Genomic DNA, 17,585 nt, shown 5'->3' on the forward strand with positions numbered 1-17,585 from the left:
AACTCCCGCACCCTCACCACCTTAAACTCCTCGGTTAATGATGTCAAGGGAAACTGGAGTTTTCCACCCTGACCATAAAAGGCAATGTTCGTCAAACAGCGTGGCACTCCCAACCACCTCCTCACAAACCCGCTCACCACAACCTCCATCCTCTCTACATGCCCAATTGCAATATCATACATCATCAATGGCCCTGGTGACCCTGGTGTTGGGCTAGCGGCTAGGGTGCCGGCTTAGGATCCTAGGATCCTAGGATCCTGGGTTCGAATCCCGGTCGATTGCTGAATTAACGCCAGGGGGGTTGACTCACTGACTCAGCCTGTCTATTCCTTCCGAGGTCGGCAAATTGAGTACCAGTTCACTGGTAATTCCCTGTTTGTCGTTAAAGGTGGCAAAAAGGGTTGGCGTCAGGAAGGGCATCCGGCCATAAAACATTGCTTCAAAAAGGGGACCAAAAAACAACAACAACCACGGTTCCCGAAAAAGGCCAACCCCCGCTTTGCGGGGAAAAATGGCCTCTAAAGGTGGTTATTATATTTTTTATATCAATGGCCACAATACTCGTGGCATCAACCCAAACTTCAAACACCATACCTTCAACTTACCTGGCAAACCACATCCATCAATCCTCTTCAAACCTCTCAAAAGCTTGTTCCTGACCTCCTCCACTCTTCCCACATCATTCAACTCCACTGTATACCATCTTCCCAAATTCTTCACAGGGGCCTCCACCAATGATGGAACCACCTCCCCTCCCAGCTCAAACCTGTGCATGTTATCCACCACTCCTCGTCTCACGACCACACTCCTCGACTTTCTTGCGTTAAAGCCCATTCTTGCCCACCGCATCAACCTTTCCAGTCGTCCCAGTACCTCTACTGCTGCATCAGCGGACTGTTGAACAACTGTCAGGTCATCCATGAAAGCAAACATTGCTGGCAACCTAATACGACTTGGTAAGGTACATATGAACGTAAGGTGCATATGAAAGGTACATATGAAGGTACATAGGTACATATGGTACATATGTACATAGGTAGGTACATATGTGAAGAATCAGCTCTTCGTTTGCAAAGAAGTCCACAAATAGCCTGAAAAATGACGCAGTTTTTTATTAAAGCCAACTTATACAGATCCGGAGGAGACCGACGTCTACAGCAAGCTACAGCAAGAACATGCCAAGTCAAGCCTTCCTGAAAACGCATTGATTCTCATTCACTTATATACGAATACGATTATCAGAAAATCTCCGAGAGAACGAAGCGACTGGCGAGAGTCCCTCCCACCGTTATCATTCGGGGGAGTCAGCCCTTCCTTATCATTTGGACCAATTGTTTCTCTGGGCTCCGAGAAAACAGAAATGTAACTCACAAAGAGGAGAGTGTATGCTTAGCCAAACAAACCCATATATTTTATGGGTTTGTGTACATGAGTAATCCAAAGCATGTTTATACAGAGTCATGCGTTGCTGAGATTAAAACAAAATATATATAGTTAACGATAGGTTCATGTCATTCTACTAACATTACGCAAAAACAAGCGCATGTGGGCGTGGTTTTATGACCAGCCTCGAAAAAAGCACACGTATACCATTGTCCAGCATGACCTCATTTTAAACACAAACTGAAGCATGTTTATTAAAATTCAGGCGCCGCTATGATTATATAATTAATGTTTTTCAAGTTTATATCTGCAATTCGAGCACTCCGCTTGAAACTACACATTCCACGCGCGCATGAACGTCCGACATCCAGCGTCCGATATTCAGCAAAGTCGCAATGACCCACAATGCATTTGGGCACACATCCTCCGAGCAACCTCATACAGCACACCCGTGACTCGCGGCTCGCTCGGCTTTTGCCTAAAAACACAATAACTCTACTCTAACTTCCACGGAGCCGCACGGCGGAAACGCAGGTTTGTACCACATTTTAATAAAACGAACATTGCCAGGATTCTCGGATAGACGTTTAATTTCACAACACACATGACAAAAATCCGATTTAAATTCAGAGATCGCCGATCGACCTGGCACAACCATCTTAACGCGATGACGCCACGCCGCCCCCCCCGTCTTGGCGCGCACCCTCGTGCCTCCGCACGAATCTCAACACTCCCTGCACGCCGCTCTATTCGAGTTCCCGGCGGGGTTTACCTCACTTGGGACATGCAGTCGGCTGTCATAACAGAGAATTGTCAATAAAGAATCTACGACTTGACATTCCTTCCTCTTGTCTCGTCGAGACAAAGTATCTTAAGAGACAACGTGCCACATCGGGCTTTATTGAAAAATAATTGTGTAATGCGGGTATTGAAAAAATAATTGTAATGCGGGTATCTCCCAAGGGCATATCGTGCACCCAAAGCGCCTCGCCTGGCGATTTGGCGAGCGTGTCGTGCGGTGCGTGCTTGGAACCTGAGGGCTCAGAACATGAAAGTCCATTAACGTTTCGGATCCACAACGAAGGTGTCTGGTCCAGATGAGGTTCTGCTCCGCCAGAGGGCCCATCACCTCCCCTGCGGAACTTGCTCCCCCCACCCTTTGCAGACCCAGTCCTTGCAGATCTTCGAAGTTAATCAACGATCATGCCCATGAGGTCCCTCACGTGCTGCTGTTCTGGGGAATACATAGTATTGTCAGTATCTTGTGTCTCAATTTCCTGGTCAGGGTACAGAGCGTAAAAATCCGATTCACTTGAAGCATTTGAACTTAAAACATTTGGAGAAAAGAGAGGAACTTCCTTTATGTCAAAGTCTCCCATGAGCGCCTGGTCGGCTTGCGGGTCTAGGATATCCACGTCGGGTCCCTCGACCGCCAGACCCAGTGTCGCAATCAGATCCATAGTTGGGTCGGAAGGGGGCGTGCAGCTGTCAGCTTGTAGTACATAAGCAGCGTTAGCCAGTACACGCAAGGGGTTTATAGCACAAGTATCACAGTCATCACATACACCGTTACAGGCAGCAGCCCGTTCCCACATGGGATCCACACAAGTATCACAGTCATTACAAAATTCAATGCAATTTTCTGGAGCGCCGGTCGCAACTGCCTTGTTGAAGGACCCGTTCAGGTCGACGGCCTCAGTGGTCAGAGCCATAGTCGTTGTCGGCGGCTTTTTCACTTTCCATCCTGTAAAATACTTTCTCATACAGAGGAGGACTAGAGATTTCATTAGTGCCCCCCAAATTACTACCCCGATTATCACAGCCAGTGCGGTCAATAACCACTTCACTATGGTGCCCGTCCATCCCTGGAACCAGTCAGTGAGCCAGCTAAATGTATAAGAATTTTCGCGCGCGATCCGATCGATCGTCAGGGCGTGGCTAGTTTCCCTTAGTCTCACTATTGCGGCTGACACTCCTTCAGATGGATCGGGTATGTAAGTGCAACATTTTCCCTCTATAATTCCGCATACCCCTCCTTTCTCTGCCAGGAGCATGTCCAAAGCCACCCGATTCTGCATCACCATTGTACGCATGTGAATTACCGTGTCCAATAGTATGTCATGAGCCGTAGCGGTGTCGTTTGCCACCTTTTCTAGGGTCAAAGCCAATTTGTCTATTCGGAAACTATCCATGACTGTGCCCGCTCCTGGGAAGAAGAAACCAAACACCTTTTCCCATAGACTCCCGTGTAGTTTAGTGGTTCCATCTTCATTCATGACTGACCTCTTATTACGCCTGTCCAAGGACTTTGGGTCTAGCTCATCCAGTATCTCGACGTCAGGAAGGACTGAACCCAGATAACATGTGCCCCCCCAATTATTTGGTAAATAGGGGTAAGCCTTGTCGCCGCATATAAACATTGTCCCATGGGGTGGGACCAGGTGGGTGGATAAGCACTGGAGTCCCTTTACCACCCCATTAATCCTACTAACCCCCCTAGAGAATGTTATAGCCGTTATGTTGTGGTTGCGTTTATCTTGCAGTACTATTCGTAATGTAATCCCCGAGCTCCCTTGTCCCAGCTTCCCGGGGAGAGTGTAGGCGCATTCTGATTCTCCCATACGCAAGTGGCCGGAACCCTGGAGGCAGACCCTCCCTTTCTGTGGTTTGACCCAGACGGGGGCAGGCCTCTCGGCCACATGGGCAATCATTGACGGGCGATAATTAAATTGTCGATTGCAACTCTTGCCGTTGTCAACCCCTTCTCTTTCCAGCGTGGTGACTAAACATGGGGAATCGATAGGTTGTGAGCAGAGGTCATTGAGGGACAGAGGTAGCACTATCATGTGTATTCCTGTGGTGCCTGCTTGGGGAAAGCGCATGCACGACCAGCAGTGTGTCCTATTTTGAATTGTTGCCACCTCCCTGGCCACTTTCCAATATGTGTTTTCACCCTTCTTTGGGGCCTTATTCTGGGGTTGTGGCGTGAGTATGTATTCGATGCATGGTATGTAGTTCCTTTCGCCACCGGCCGCGCCAGGGGTCCAGACGCTGCACCGGACCTGCATGGTCATGTCTTTCCCTAGGCGTGTGCGTGTTTGTAGCTTAAAATCAGGGGTTCCCCATTGGTATCCTGGTTGGGCCAAGGTCTTAATGCTAGCTTGCCCGTCTTCCCGGAACTCTCGTTGCTTTTGTAGTACCATGCCAACGCGTCCAGGCCCTGCCGACAGTGCTAGCCAATTTATGTTCACCCAATTTGTGTGCAGGGCTTTCTGTTCGAAACATGGTAGTGATACTCTTTGTCCCCATGTTACGGTGAGGTGTCGGGTTTCGTTTTCGCATCTATTGGAATCGGAGTTTCCCCTAGCTGCTGTCGCTATCAATAGTATTGTACCTATGATTAGGCCCATCCTTACTGTGGTTGCTGTGGTGTAGTGTCTGGTGCTTGTATGGCCAACTTACAGTGCGTGGCGTGGATCCACGAAGTCTTGCCCTCGCAAAAGACTGCCGTTGGTGTAGTCAGCAACACCTGGACTGGTCCCTTCCACCTTGGTTCCAAGGCGTTCTTGCGGGTGAAGTGTTTTACGAGCACGTAATCGCCGGTCTGGAAGTCGTGGATGGCGTGGCTTGTTGGTTCAGGCAACGCCTCTCGTACCCGGGCGTGAATTCTGCGTGCCACGTTGGACAATCCTCTGCAAAACTTTAAAAGCATGTCATCCATCACAGGCAAGTCAAGTTTGGACATGTCCATCGGTGCCGAAACAGGCAAACTCATAGGTCGTCCCATTAATATCTCGTGGGGGGAAAGGCCCGTGGTGCAGCCCGGGGTGGACCGGATACTCATTAACGCCAGCGGGAGTGCTTCCGGCCACTTCAAACCTGTGTCTGCACAGATCTTGGCTACCTTGAGTTTCAGCGTCCCATTGGTGCGTTCCACAAGTCCCGCTGATTGTGGGTGATAAGCGCAATGGAAAGATTGTTTCACGCCCAGTGCCTTTAGGATACCCTTAATCACCTCTCCCGTGAAGTGGCCCCCTTTGTCTGACGAAATTTTCTGAGGGATGCCGAATCTGCACATGAAATCCCGCACGAGGCGCTTGGCTACTGTCGGGGCGTCTGACTTGACGCATGGATAGGCCTCGACCCATTTTGTGAACATGTCCACGATTACCAGGACATATCGGAACGACATACTTGGTTCCATGTTAATAAAATCGAACTGGACATGACAGAAGGGCCCGATTGGCCGAGGATGGCCCGCATTATGTGGGTGCCTAGGGGGTGCCCCCCTGTTGTGTTGTTGGCAAACCGCGCATGACCGGCACACCTCTGATGCGATTCGCGACAGTCCCGGTGCCGCCCAGGTATAGTTTATCTGTTCCATCACCCCCCTCTGGCACACATGGCCATTTTGATGTCCCATACGTGCCAGCCAAGGCAGTAATTCCTTGGGTGCTATCGGTTTTCCGTGAAGGGTCCACATCGCATTTGGTCCGGGGCGTGTGGCCCCTCTTTTTACCCAGTCATTGTGTTCGGCTGCTGTTGCTGCGTTTTGAAGTTTTATAACGTCCTCATTAGTTGGTGAGGCGGTGATGATGGTGCACCCAATTTGCGGGGAGGGGGTAGGTCCTGAGGTCGGTACGTTGGCAGTTTGCGTGTGTGCCCCCTTTGCTCGCGTTACCATCGGCATGTTCTGTCCTATTTGTTGGTTGGCCGCTTTTCCTGCCGCTGCGTCTGCTCTGGCGTTGCCTCGGGCGACGTCAGAGTCTGTCCTTTGGTGGCCGCGACATTTAATTACCGCGATAGCGCGGGGAAGCAAGATGCTTTGGAGTAGCCCTTCAACCAGTTCGCCGTTCTTTATGACCGAACCCGCGGATGTGAGAAAGCCTCGCATCTTCCAGATTGCCCCTTTGTCGTGAACTACCCCGTGCGCGTATGCTGAATCTGTATAAATGTTGACGGCCAGGTCCGCCGCCAAGCTGCATGCTCTAGTCAAGGCGCACAGCTCCGCCTGCTGGGCGGAAAATGTGGGCGGAAGGCGCCCACTTTCTACCGTCTCGCTATCTGAACACACCGCGTATCCAGATAGCAAAGAGCCGTCCCATCCGCGTTTAGCCGACCCATCGACGTAGTACACACGATCGGGGTCGTTGAGGGGAACGTCCTTCAGATCCGGACGTACCGTGGAGACTTGCTGTACTACATCGACACATACGTGGGGTTCGCCCTCCTCTGGGGTGGGCATCAGTGAGGCCGGGTTGAGTGTAGTGCAACGTTTAATGGTGACGTTGGCGGCCGTAATCAGTGCTGTTTCGTAATGCATTAATCTAGTGGTCGACAAATGTTGTGTTGTCCGCTGTAGTAACAGTGAAGTGACGCAGTGCGGTACCTGTAGCGTTACCGGGTGCCCCATCACAATGTCCGCTGTCCTTTCCACAGCGTACCTAGCCGCTGCCACGGCTTGCAGGCACACCGGAAACCCTTGCTCGACCGGTTCCAGCTTTTTACTAAAGTAGGCTACCGGTCGTTCCTTATCTCCATGAGTCTGTGTCAAAACGGACTGAGCAAAACCCCTTATTGCATGAGTGTAAAGGGTGAATGGTTTCGCATAATCGGGGAGTCCTAAAGTCGGTGCCGTTACCAATGCCTTTTTCAGCCCCTCGAAACAGCGCATCAATTCGTCCGTCCAAACCAAGTAGTTTGGTTCTCCTACTCTAGTGGCTTCGTACAGCGGTTTAGCAAGTAGCGCGTAGTCAATTATCCAAGAGCGGCAGTAACCCGTCATACCTAGGAAGCGCAACATCTGTCGTTGCGTACTTGGCCGTGGCGATTCCATGATGGCGGTCACCCGTCCAACATGCAGTTCCCGCTTCCCGTGTGAAATGGCATGACCCAAATAGGTTACTACCTTCCGTACAAATTGGAGCTTTCTCCGTCCCACCTTGTGGCCCTTGGCCGCCAAGGCTCTTAGCAGGGCCATGGAGTCCACTTCACAGGCTTCCTTGGAAGGGGAACAAATCAACAAGTCGTCAATGTATTGCAACAACACCGAACCCCCTTTTAGTTCCACGTCTGCCAAATCGCGGTGCAACGCTCGGGAGAACAGGGTGGGGCTGTCGGAGAACCCTTGGGGTAACACCGTCCAGGTGAACTGGCGCCCCCTAAAGGTGAAGGCGAACAAGTATTGTGACTCGGGTGCGATGGGTACGGAGAAAAAGGCCGAGCATAAGTCAATGACGGTAAAATGTGTTGCGTCCGGTGGAATAGATGTCATAAGGCCTTCCGCGTTCGGTACCACTGGGTGTATGCCTTGTATGACTTTGTTCACTTCCCTCAAATCCTGCACGAACCTCCATTTATCCTGCATTGGTTTCTTTACGGGCAAAATTGGTGTGTTGCATTGGCTGTTAGTTTCTACAATTATTTTCTGTTTCACCAAAGATTGAATCACTGGCTCTATGCCCGCATCGGCCTCGTGCCGCAATTTATATTGTCTCACGTTTGGGAGGGACATTCCTGGTTGGACCGGTATTACCAGAGGCTTGGCATCGCGAATTCGCCCGACATCGTTGTCGTGTTGGGACCACAAATCGGCCGGAACCTCCTCCAAGAGGTCATCGGACTCGCCCGGGCCCTGAGACACCGTTCGTACAACGTGGTTGCCCTTTGGGGGCAGGTCTGTCTCTTCAAATTTTCCTTCTATACTCTGCTCCTCAAGGGTGATCAAATACCCTTCGTCATTGTCGAGCATCGTCACTGTCCAGTGGTCCACTTCATAAATGGCGCTGCACGGAATTTCTCGCAAACGCCCCATCATCCATCCTATACTTTCCGCCGGCCATCCTTTGGCGGTGGTGAGGGTAACATGGGCGTCCACCCCTGCGGGGTACTGAGACAACGCCCGCTGTTCCGCGGTTAGGGTTACCTCGACGCCTATTCCCTCCCGTCCAACCCATATATTTGACAATATTAGGTCCGAATTCTTACCTATTGACCCCTTTATCTTTCCTCGGTACTCGTCGTCATCGCCCCTAGCATCGTAGTAGGCCGTGCAATGGGGAGGGTTGTCCTTTATGTCTGTTGTAATTTGGTGTACGTGCAGCCAATCTCGCAACCCGTCACTCTGGGAGCATACTGTGTCTAGGACGTGTGCCCAAGAGGCCAAAGCCCCCTTTTCCAGGCTCCACCAGTATGCGGTGGGGCCGGGCCGAGACAATGCCGTCATTAACAGATCGCGTTTGGATTCCGCGACGTCTACAAAAACTCCCTGCTCCGTACATGAAATTTGGCAGCCTAAACGGCAAAGTAAATCCCGTCCCAACAAGTTAGTCGGGGCGGTGGTAGTCATCAAGAAAGCGTGTCTAGCCTCTAATGGGCCGCACACCACTCTTACCTCTTCTGAAATGGGAAGCGCTTGGGGCAAGCCTGAAACTCCCACTATCTGAACATCTCTATCAGTGGGGCGCAAAGATGGTAGCTGCCCTTCGTTAATAGTACTGTGAGTCGCGCCCGTATCTACGAGAAAATCTACCGGTTGCCCATCCACGTCTAGTGTCCAGGTCGGCTCCTCGGTTGGTGTCATAGTCAAGAGGGGGCATTCTACGGGCGGCCCGCCGGCGTCCCGTCAATAGGCTACTTGATTTCTCTGTGGCGGGTATCCCTGGCGGGGCCCCCGGCAATCACGTTTCCAATGTCCCATCTGTCCGCAACGGAAGCACGCCCCTTGTGGAGCGGTGGATGCGGGATGCCTGTTACTGTTGCGCTGACCCTGTTGCGTCGGACGCCTCGCAGGCTGTTGGTTCCGCTGTCCCCATTGTGGCGGCCCATTCCCGTTTGCTCCGCTTGGGGTCCAATAACTTGGGGGAGGCCCATCGATTTGGGGAGGGGGTGCCTGTGGATACCCGTTCTGGGGAGGGGGCGTTTGTACTGCCCAGGTCTGTGGAGGGGGTGGTTGCATGGCCCAGCTCTGCGGCGGTGGAGGGGGCCCCTGCATGTTCCAGTTTTGCGGTGGAGGGGGCCCTTGTGGGTTCCAATTTTGGGGAGGGGGCCCTTGTGGGTTCCAATTTTGGGGAGGGGGCCCTTGTGGGTTCCAATTTTGGGGAGGGGGCCCTTGTGTCCGCATGTCGACTCGTCCATTGTCGTTGTCATCAGCGTCATTTTCGTTTTCGTCGTCGCGCCCCCACTCTTCGTTGGGCTCTAACCTGGTGTCCCGATTCTGGGCCCGTCCTTGGCCTTGATTTCCCTTCTTATTTTGGTTGAGTCGGTCCCGTTTCTCCTGGACGAGCATTTGCAACATGTCGTCCTTAACATCGGCCTTCTTCTCGTCGCCCTCGCCACATTGTTCGGCCGCTTCGACTAGTTGGTCGGTTGGGGTGTTTCTCCATCCTATCATAGCCGTTTGAATGCGCTTCTTAACTGTCGGTCTCATTCCTTCTACAAAAAAGTTGTTCACTACAGCGTGAGGGAGATCTTGTGCCCGCACCTGGCCCAGTCCTCCCCACCTTAACACTGCTCGTTCTACCCTCTCTTTCCAATCGAGGGCTGCCTCGCCATGCTTCTGTTTTAGGCCGTATATTTTATTCCAATCTGGCCCCGCGGCTGGCATCAGTGCGGTGTGTACCCCGGCCAACAATAAGTCGACCAGGGCCTCCCAATCGGCGAGGGTCTGGGCCGCGGTTTGGGCCGGGGGCGGTGCTACATTTGGCCAGCGTGCGTGTACTTTGGCCTGGTCCCACACCCGCGCGGGCAATACAGCCTTCCCCATGTGGCAGACGTCTCGCCAATCTGCGCCTGTATTTTGTATCCACAACCGCATAAATTCTGGTATCTGACCGGGATGTTCAGCCAGCAGGGTTCTCACCCGCTCCTGCATAGACGCCAAATCTGATTCCCTCCAGGGTATCCTGATGTTAATGGGTGCCCCCCTGTTCAGTCCTATTGTTTTTAAAGGACACATCCCAATTGCAGGTTGTGGGTTCTCTGATTCCGTGCACCCTTCCAATGAGGGGTACAGTTCTCCTGGCCCCTCTGGGGCCGTGAACCCGCTGTCCGCCCCATTAATTTCTTGTCCTCTAAAAGGATTGCCCGGGCTAAGGTGAACCTGAGGGGCGGCTGGTCTAGTTTTATGGGGGTCTAACCCCTGGGGGAACAGGGGCGGGGGTGGGAGAGGTGGCGCCTGTAGCCCGGGGACAGGGCTCAGGGCTTGGGGGGGTGGGGGCATGGTGGCTACCTCCCCTGTCGCGGGGTCTTGGTCCGGATTATGGACGAGCGGCATTAGCCGCTGATTTGCTAGCTTAACTACCTCCTTAATTGTTTTGTCCTGCTGAACCCTGTCAGCTTGTTTCTTTTGGCCCTGAAGCTTCAGTACTTCCCCTGCCAAGCTAGCCTGTCTTGAGGCTGCCAGTCGCTTCATTCCTTCCTTTTCCCACCAGCCATACACTTTCCAGTAATCGGGTGGGAAGTGTTTCTTTTCCCTTTGTAGCTTATCCAAAGCTCCGTACAACACTTCCAACTTGTCAAGTGCAAACGATCCCTCCTCTGGCCAGGGACTACTTAAATCTTTAGTTAACACAGCCCAGTCCTTTAATGGTCTTACCGCGGCAAAATGATGCCTCTTAAACATGAAAGATGCCGGGGTTCCCTTAAGGGGTTCCCTTTCTTTCGTTAGCTTGCTTCCCATCTTATTGCTCTGGGCTGATCCTTCCTGGAAAGTTCTTGGCCTGGCTCAACCTTTACGGCTGTCCGACCTCACTTTCCCCTCCTGGTGCTAACTGTAACTTTAAGCTTACTGTTAAGTCCTTACTTGTTTATCCTTACTTGTTTATCCTGGCTTTAACAAAACCACGTCATTCTGAGGCCTAAATGAGCCTTTACTTACAATTCTGTTCGAGTGCAGACAGCGCGGATGACAGGGAAGCGGACTGAACCCGTTCGAAGAAGCAAGGTACAAATTTGGAAAGATAGCCCTCTGGTATAAGACAATTGCTCACCTTAATCAAATTAGAGTGCCAGCGTCCCGGCCTCGAGCAGCCTTCCTTCCGTCGCCCGGGTTCCGCTTCCCGTCCTCCGCGTCTGTTGACACCCCACTCCTGGTACCATTTGTGAAGAATCAGCTCTTCGTTTGCAAAGAAGTCCACAAATAGCCTGAAAAATGACGCAGTTTTTTATTAAAGCCAACTTATACAGATCCGGAGGAGACCGACGTCTACAGCAAGCTACAGCAAGAACGTGCCAAGTCAAGCCTTCCTGAAAACGCATTGATTCTCATTCACTTATATACGAATACGATTATCAGAAAATCTCCGAGAGAACGAAGCGACTGGCGAGAGTCCCTCCCACCGTTATCATTCGGGGGAGTCAGCCCTTCCTTATCATTTGGACCAATTGTTTCTCTGGGCTCCGAGAAAACAGAAATGTAACTCACAAAGAGGAGAGTGTATGCTTAGCCAAACAAACCCATATATTTTATGGGTTTGTGTACATGAGTAATCCAAAGCATGTTTATACAGAGTCATGCGTTGCTGAGATTAAAACAAAATATATATAGTTAACGATAGGTTCATGTCATTCTACTAACATTACGCAAAAACAAGCGCATGTGGGCGTGGTTTTATGACCAGCCTCGAAAAAAGCACACGTATACCATTGTCCAGCATGACCTCATTTTAAACACAAACTGAAGCATGTTTATTAAAATTCAGGCGCCGCTATGATTATATAATTAATGTTTTTCAAGTTTATATCTGCAATTCGAGCACTCCGCTTGAAACTACACATTCCACGCGCGCATGAACGTCCGACATCCAGCGTCCGATATTCAGCAAAGTCGCAATGACCCACAATGCATTTGGGCACACATCCTCCGAGCAACCTCATACAGCACACCCGTGACTCGCGGCTCGCTCGGCTTTTGCCTAAAAACACAATAACTCTACTCTAACTTCCACGGAGCCGCACGGCGGAAACGCAGGTTTGTACCACATTTTAATAAAACGAACATTGCCAGGATTCTCGGATAGACGTTTAATTTCACAACACACATGACAAAAATCCGATTTAAATTCAGAGATCGCCGATCGACCTGGCACAACCATCTTAACGCGATGACGCCACGCCGCCCCCCCCGTCTTGGCGCGCACCCTCGTGCCTCCGCACGAATCTCAACACTCCCTGCACGCCGCTCTATTCGCGTTCCCGGCGGGGTTTACCTCACTTGGGACATGCAGTCGGCTGTCATAACAGAGAATTGTCAATAAAGAATCTACGACTTGACACATACATAGGTACATAGGTACATACATACATAGGTACATACATATGTACATAGGTACATACATAGGTACATACATACATACATACATAGGTACATATGGTAAGGTACATATGAAATTAATCAGAAAGACCTACATGTAATTTCACAAAAGGTAGACAAATATTATTTGTAAATAACATTATTTGTTATTATTTTATTATTGTTTTTTTAATTATTATTTTTTAATCATTTGTTTTGTAAATAATATTAATAAACAAATAACATTATTTGTCCACTATATATATATATTCGTAATGGTATGCATTCCTCAAGATTTATTTGATTTAACGACTTTGTTGGTATTGTATTCAATATTAAACATCTTGAGGTGAACAAACAGTGATAATATGAGCAGCCACTGTGCCAATCGCATACAAAAAACAGTTTGTGGCTGGAGGAAGAGGTGGGTGGCCTTAGATCTTATGAGTGGAGAAAACCCATTTAGTGCATCTTTAAAAAGTTTAAATGTCTGCAAACGTTTAATTTTGGGTGTGTAAACATTTTAATAAACTGTATGTGAACTTCTGCACCTCCACCTTTGCACCCTTCCTTCTTCCATTTGTGTTTAATAAAGTTTGTGCTGGTTAGCTGATAAAATCAGGTGCAAAGCACTTGGGAAAGGTTTTGTTTGAACTTTGGATCACCATAACTTTGTGTGTCTTGAGAAACCATCTGGAATTGTATATTTCTGAACCTTTGTGTATGATCTCAATGCTTATGTCGCATTATTCTTTGATGTGTTAAAAACATTTATTCACAGACCAATGTAACAGGTAAAGACCGGGTCAAGTTTGTGGAGAGTTTGACGGTAGCTGACATCGCTGGGCTTAAAGACAACCAGGTAAGCTTTGAATGACCAGGTGTCTATTTGGATGAAATGACTACATTGTTCTTCATTTCTTTTGTGGCCAATATTGACCGTTCTACTGTCCTGTACTAACACAATCTTCTTTGTTTTTGATTCATGTGCAGGGCACACTTTCTCTGCTGACAACTGACAGCGGTGGAATCATCGATGATCTTATTGTGACCAAAACTGCAGATAGATCCTTGTACATTGTGTCCAATGCAGGCTGTATGCAGAAGGATCTGGCTCACATTGAGGTTTGTACATGGTAGATAAGAAACTGCAGTCAGCAGATTTCCACAAGCACTCCCATTCAAAGGCGGAGAGCTTTGAGAGGAAGGATAAAAAAGGAGAGTTTATAATGGGGCGGGGGAGAAGGAGGGGTTGGTGTCTGCTTACCCTCCCCTACCCCTTTTGCAATTTTTAAGGATTACCTTCTAAAGTAATTTTAATTTAGGTATTTAAGTTATCACTTGAAAAGATTTTTTTAGTGGGGGATGGGGGGAGTTGTGAGTTACATTGGAACAAATCACAGAATGAGAAGCCAGCCATCTTATAAAGACTAGAATATAAGACCTGTCGCATCGCTGACGGAAATACCAATCTTTGCTGCGATGGCTAATCTATGGGGGAAGAAAAAAAAAGAAGAAAAAAAGGATTCCTGGGAGATCCTGCTCTTTGCAGGGATAACCAACAGTTTGCAGTTTGTAACATGTTTGCATGTTGCATGTTGTATGTTTGCAGTTTGTTGGCATTTGCAGTTTTGACACGCATGTCCATGTACCCATAAAAAAAATGTAAATTTTTTTCTTCTTTTGGGGGGGGGGGGGGGGGGGGGGGGTGGTCACAGACACTCGCGGGAGTTACCCGAATCCACCGTAGTTGGATTTATTGAAATCCATTAATCCGTTCTCAAGTTATAACACAGCAGACTGTAATATCGATGCACATCTGCCACTTCATCAAAGGTTTATCACGGAGAATCGAATGATGAATATACGTCATATGGGCTGGCAGGATCACCGAAATCAGTTTCCCAAACTTTTTTGTCCATGACCGCAGAATTTGAAATCGCATTCGCCTCGCAACCCAAATGGTACGGATACCTACTTGGTACCGGTAGCTACGATAAAATTGTTCGACAAAACACATTCGACATTAAACCACCCCTCCTCAAAACCAGAGTTTGGAGAGGGGGGAGTTTCAAGTTTGGGTCGTGGACCTGTGTTTGGGAACCCCTGATCTAGATGAACGCACACTTGCCTGTAAGCTGTCAAGCCTGGGTTCAAATCCCAACCCACCTATAAATTGCTATCCTTGTGTTTCACCGGACGATTCATCAGTTTGTGTACCATCCCTCCGATGGACGTCAAACTGGCATCCTGTCTGCTGGTATAAGTTGGTGGGCATCAAAGACCCCACTGTGTCCTTCACGAAGAGTAGTAGGCAAGCTATGAGCCATCAAATTAGAAATTCCTGCCCTAACTACTGCTGGGAAGGCAATGACAAACCATCCAGTATAATACTTGCACATGAAGCTCCTTCAATGGCACCGACACCCTACGAAGAGTAAGGTACATCAGAGACAGAGACAGACAGACAGACCATAAGCCATGTCTTCACATCAACAATGCTTTGTATCAGTGTAAATATGTATCCCATCATATACAACACTAATGCTGATTCGGCAACATCCAGGCAAATATTCCCAGCATACAAAGCACCGCATAGTGTCCAGATACGAGATGAAGGCAAAATAAATCTACCAAAAAACACCAATCAGGTCATGGTCCACTTCCCACAATTGATTAATTCTCTATGAAAAACTGACTCGTCCAATCAAATCCACATTTGTCAGCGTTAATTTTGAAAATTATACACTACATGACCAAATGTATGTGGACACCCCAACATCGAACATCTCATTCCAAAATCATGGGCATCAATGTGGAGTTAGTCCCCCCCCCCCCCCCCTTTTCTGCTATAACAGCCTCCACTCTTCTGGGAAGGCTTTCCTCTACATGTTGGAACATTGCTGTGGGGATTTGCTTCCATTCAGCCACAAGAGCATTAGTGAGGTCAGGCACTGATGTTGGGCGATTAGGCCTGGCTCGCAGTCAGCGTTCCAATTCATCCCAAAGATGTTCAATGGGGTTGAGGTCAGGGCTCTGTGCAGGCCAGTTCAAGTTCTTCCACACCGATCTCGACAAACCATTTCTGTATGGACTTCGCTTTGTGCATGGGGCCATTGTCATGCTGAAACGGGAAAGGGCCTTCCCCAAACTGTTGCCACAAAGTTGGAAGCACACAATCGTCTAGAATGTCATTGTATGCTGTAGCGTTAAGATTTCCCTTCACTGGAACTAAGGGGCCGAGGCCGAACCATGAATAACAGCCCCAGACCATTATTCCTCCGCCACCAAACTTTACAGTTGGCACTTTGCATTCGGGCAGCTAGCGTTCTCCTGGCATCCGCCAAACCCAGATTCGTCTGTTCGGACTGCCAGATGGTGAAGCGTGATTCATCACTCCAAAGAACGCGTTTTCACTTCTCCAGAGTCAATGGTGGCGAGCTTTACACCACTCCAGCCAACGTTTGGCCTTGCGCATGGTGATCTTAGGCTTGTGTGCGGCTGCTCGGCCATGGAAACCCATTTCATGAAGCTCCCGACAAACAGTTGTTGTGCTGTTGTTGCTCCTAGACGTTTCCACTTCACAATAACAGCACTTAGTTTACCGGGGCAGCTCAATGAGGGCAGAAATTTGACGAACTGACTTGTCTTTCATTCCTCTTTTCTCCCGCCTCTAGATCAAACTCCCACACACTCTTCAATCCCTCTCCTCCCTCCAAGTCTGTAAAACAGCTGTTCACCACCATCTCTTTGTTTTCCCCCATCCAAAACCTTGATCTTTTCTACCCCCTTTAAAACACCCTAAATCTTCCTCTTTCAATCCCCAACTTCTTTCCTGAAATACCTTGTAGTGAAATTCCTAGTAGTGTTCATTTGCTTTATACCGTGTACCCCTCCCTCCTCCTCAGCCCTGCCCCTTCCACAGATCTTCCGACGTCTTTGTTCTCGACTGTTGTGCTTGTGTGCTTCCCTCTCCCTCCCCCTCTTGTCTCCCGCTCCCTTCATTGCATGTTTTGTGTGTCTGTGCATGTTTTCATGTTCAATGTGTTAGCTCTTACACAAGCCTCGATTCGGTATACGAAAAAAAAAAAGTTAGTCTTTCCCTACTAACAAGTTAGTCTCTTCCCACTAACACGTTAGTCCCTCCCCACTAACAGATTAGTCCCTCCTCACTAACAGGTTAATCCTTCCCCACTAACAGATTAGTCCCTCCCCACAAACAGGTTAGACCCTCCCCACTAACAGGTTAGTCCCTCCCCACTAACAGGTTAGTCCCTCCCCACTAACAGGTTAGTCCCTCCCCACTAACAGGTTAGTCCCTCCCCACTAACAGGTTAGTCCCTCCCCACTAACAGGTTAGTCCCTCACCACTAACAGGTTAGTCCCTCCCCACTAACAGGTTAGACCCTCCCCACTAACAGGTTAGTCCCTCCCCACTAACAGGTTAGTCCCTCCCCACTAACAGGTTAGTCCCTCCCCACTAACAGGTTAGTCCCTCCCCACTAACAGGTTAGTCTCTCCATACTAAGAGGTTAGACCCTTTATACTAACAGGTTAGTCCCTTTATACTAACAGGTTAGTCCCTTTATACTAACAGGTTAGACCCTTTATACTAACAGGTTAGTCCCTTTATACTAACAGGTTAGTCCCTTTATACTAACAGGTTAGTCCCTTTATACTAACAGGTTAGTCCCTTTATACTAACAGGTTAGTCCCTTTATACTAACAGGTTAGTCCCTTTATACTAACAGGTTAGTCCCTTTATACTAACAGGTTAGTCCCTTTATACTAACAGGTTAGTCCCTTTATACTAACAGGTTGCTCCCTTCCCACTAATAGGTTAGACCCATCCCACCAACGGGTTGGACCCATCCCACCAACGGGTTGGACCCATCCCACCAACGGGTTGGAC

General features: G+C 49.2%; 2 protein-coding genes across 2 annotated transcripts in view; both read left to right on the top strand.

Annotated features, from left to right (window-relative positions):
- The window catches only part of AMT (aminomethyltransferase), a 60,386-nt gene that overhangs the window by 30,088 nt on the left and 12,713 nt on the right, over nt 1–17,585 (top strand). Inside the window, exons 3-4 of the mRNA XM_078786551.1 lie at nt 13,455–13,535; nt 13,667–13,798. Coding sequence (XP_078642677.1) covers nt 13,455–13,535; nt 13,667–13,798 — 213 coding nt within the window. The remainder of the gene's footprint in view (nt 1–13,454; nt 13,536–13,666; nt 13,799–17,585) is intronic.
- Nucleotides 332–12,800, top strand: LOC144888286 (uncharacterized). The gene is made up of 2 exons (XM_078765953.1): nt 332–1,036; nt 12,690–12,800. The coding sequence occupies exon 1, from the start codon at nt 512–514 to the stop codon at nt 899–901; it is 390 nt and encodes a 129-aa protein (XP_078622079.1). The 5' UTR covers nt 332–511; the 3' UTR covers nt 902–1,036; nt 12,690–12,800.

The sequence above is a fragment of the Myxine glutinosa genome, chromosome 11 (genome assembly GCF_964187855.1).
Source record: "Myxine glutinosa chromosome 11, kmMyxGlut1.1, whole genome shotgun sequence".
Taxonomy (NCBI): domain Eukaryota; kingdom Metazoa; phylum Chordata; class Myxini; order Myxiniformes; family Myxinidae; genus Myxine; species Myxine glutinosa.

Bases quoted from the DNA above. Each gene is read 5' to 3' on its own strand.
- LOC144888286 (XM_078765953.1), top strand. From the start codon at position 512: ATGGCCTCTAAAGGTGGTTATTATATTTTTTATATCAATGGCCACAAT.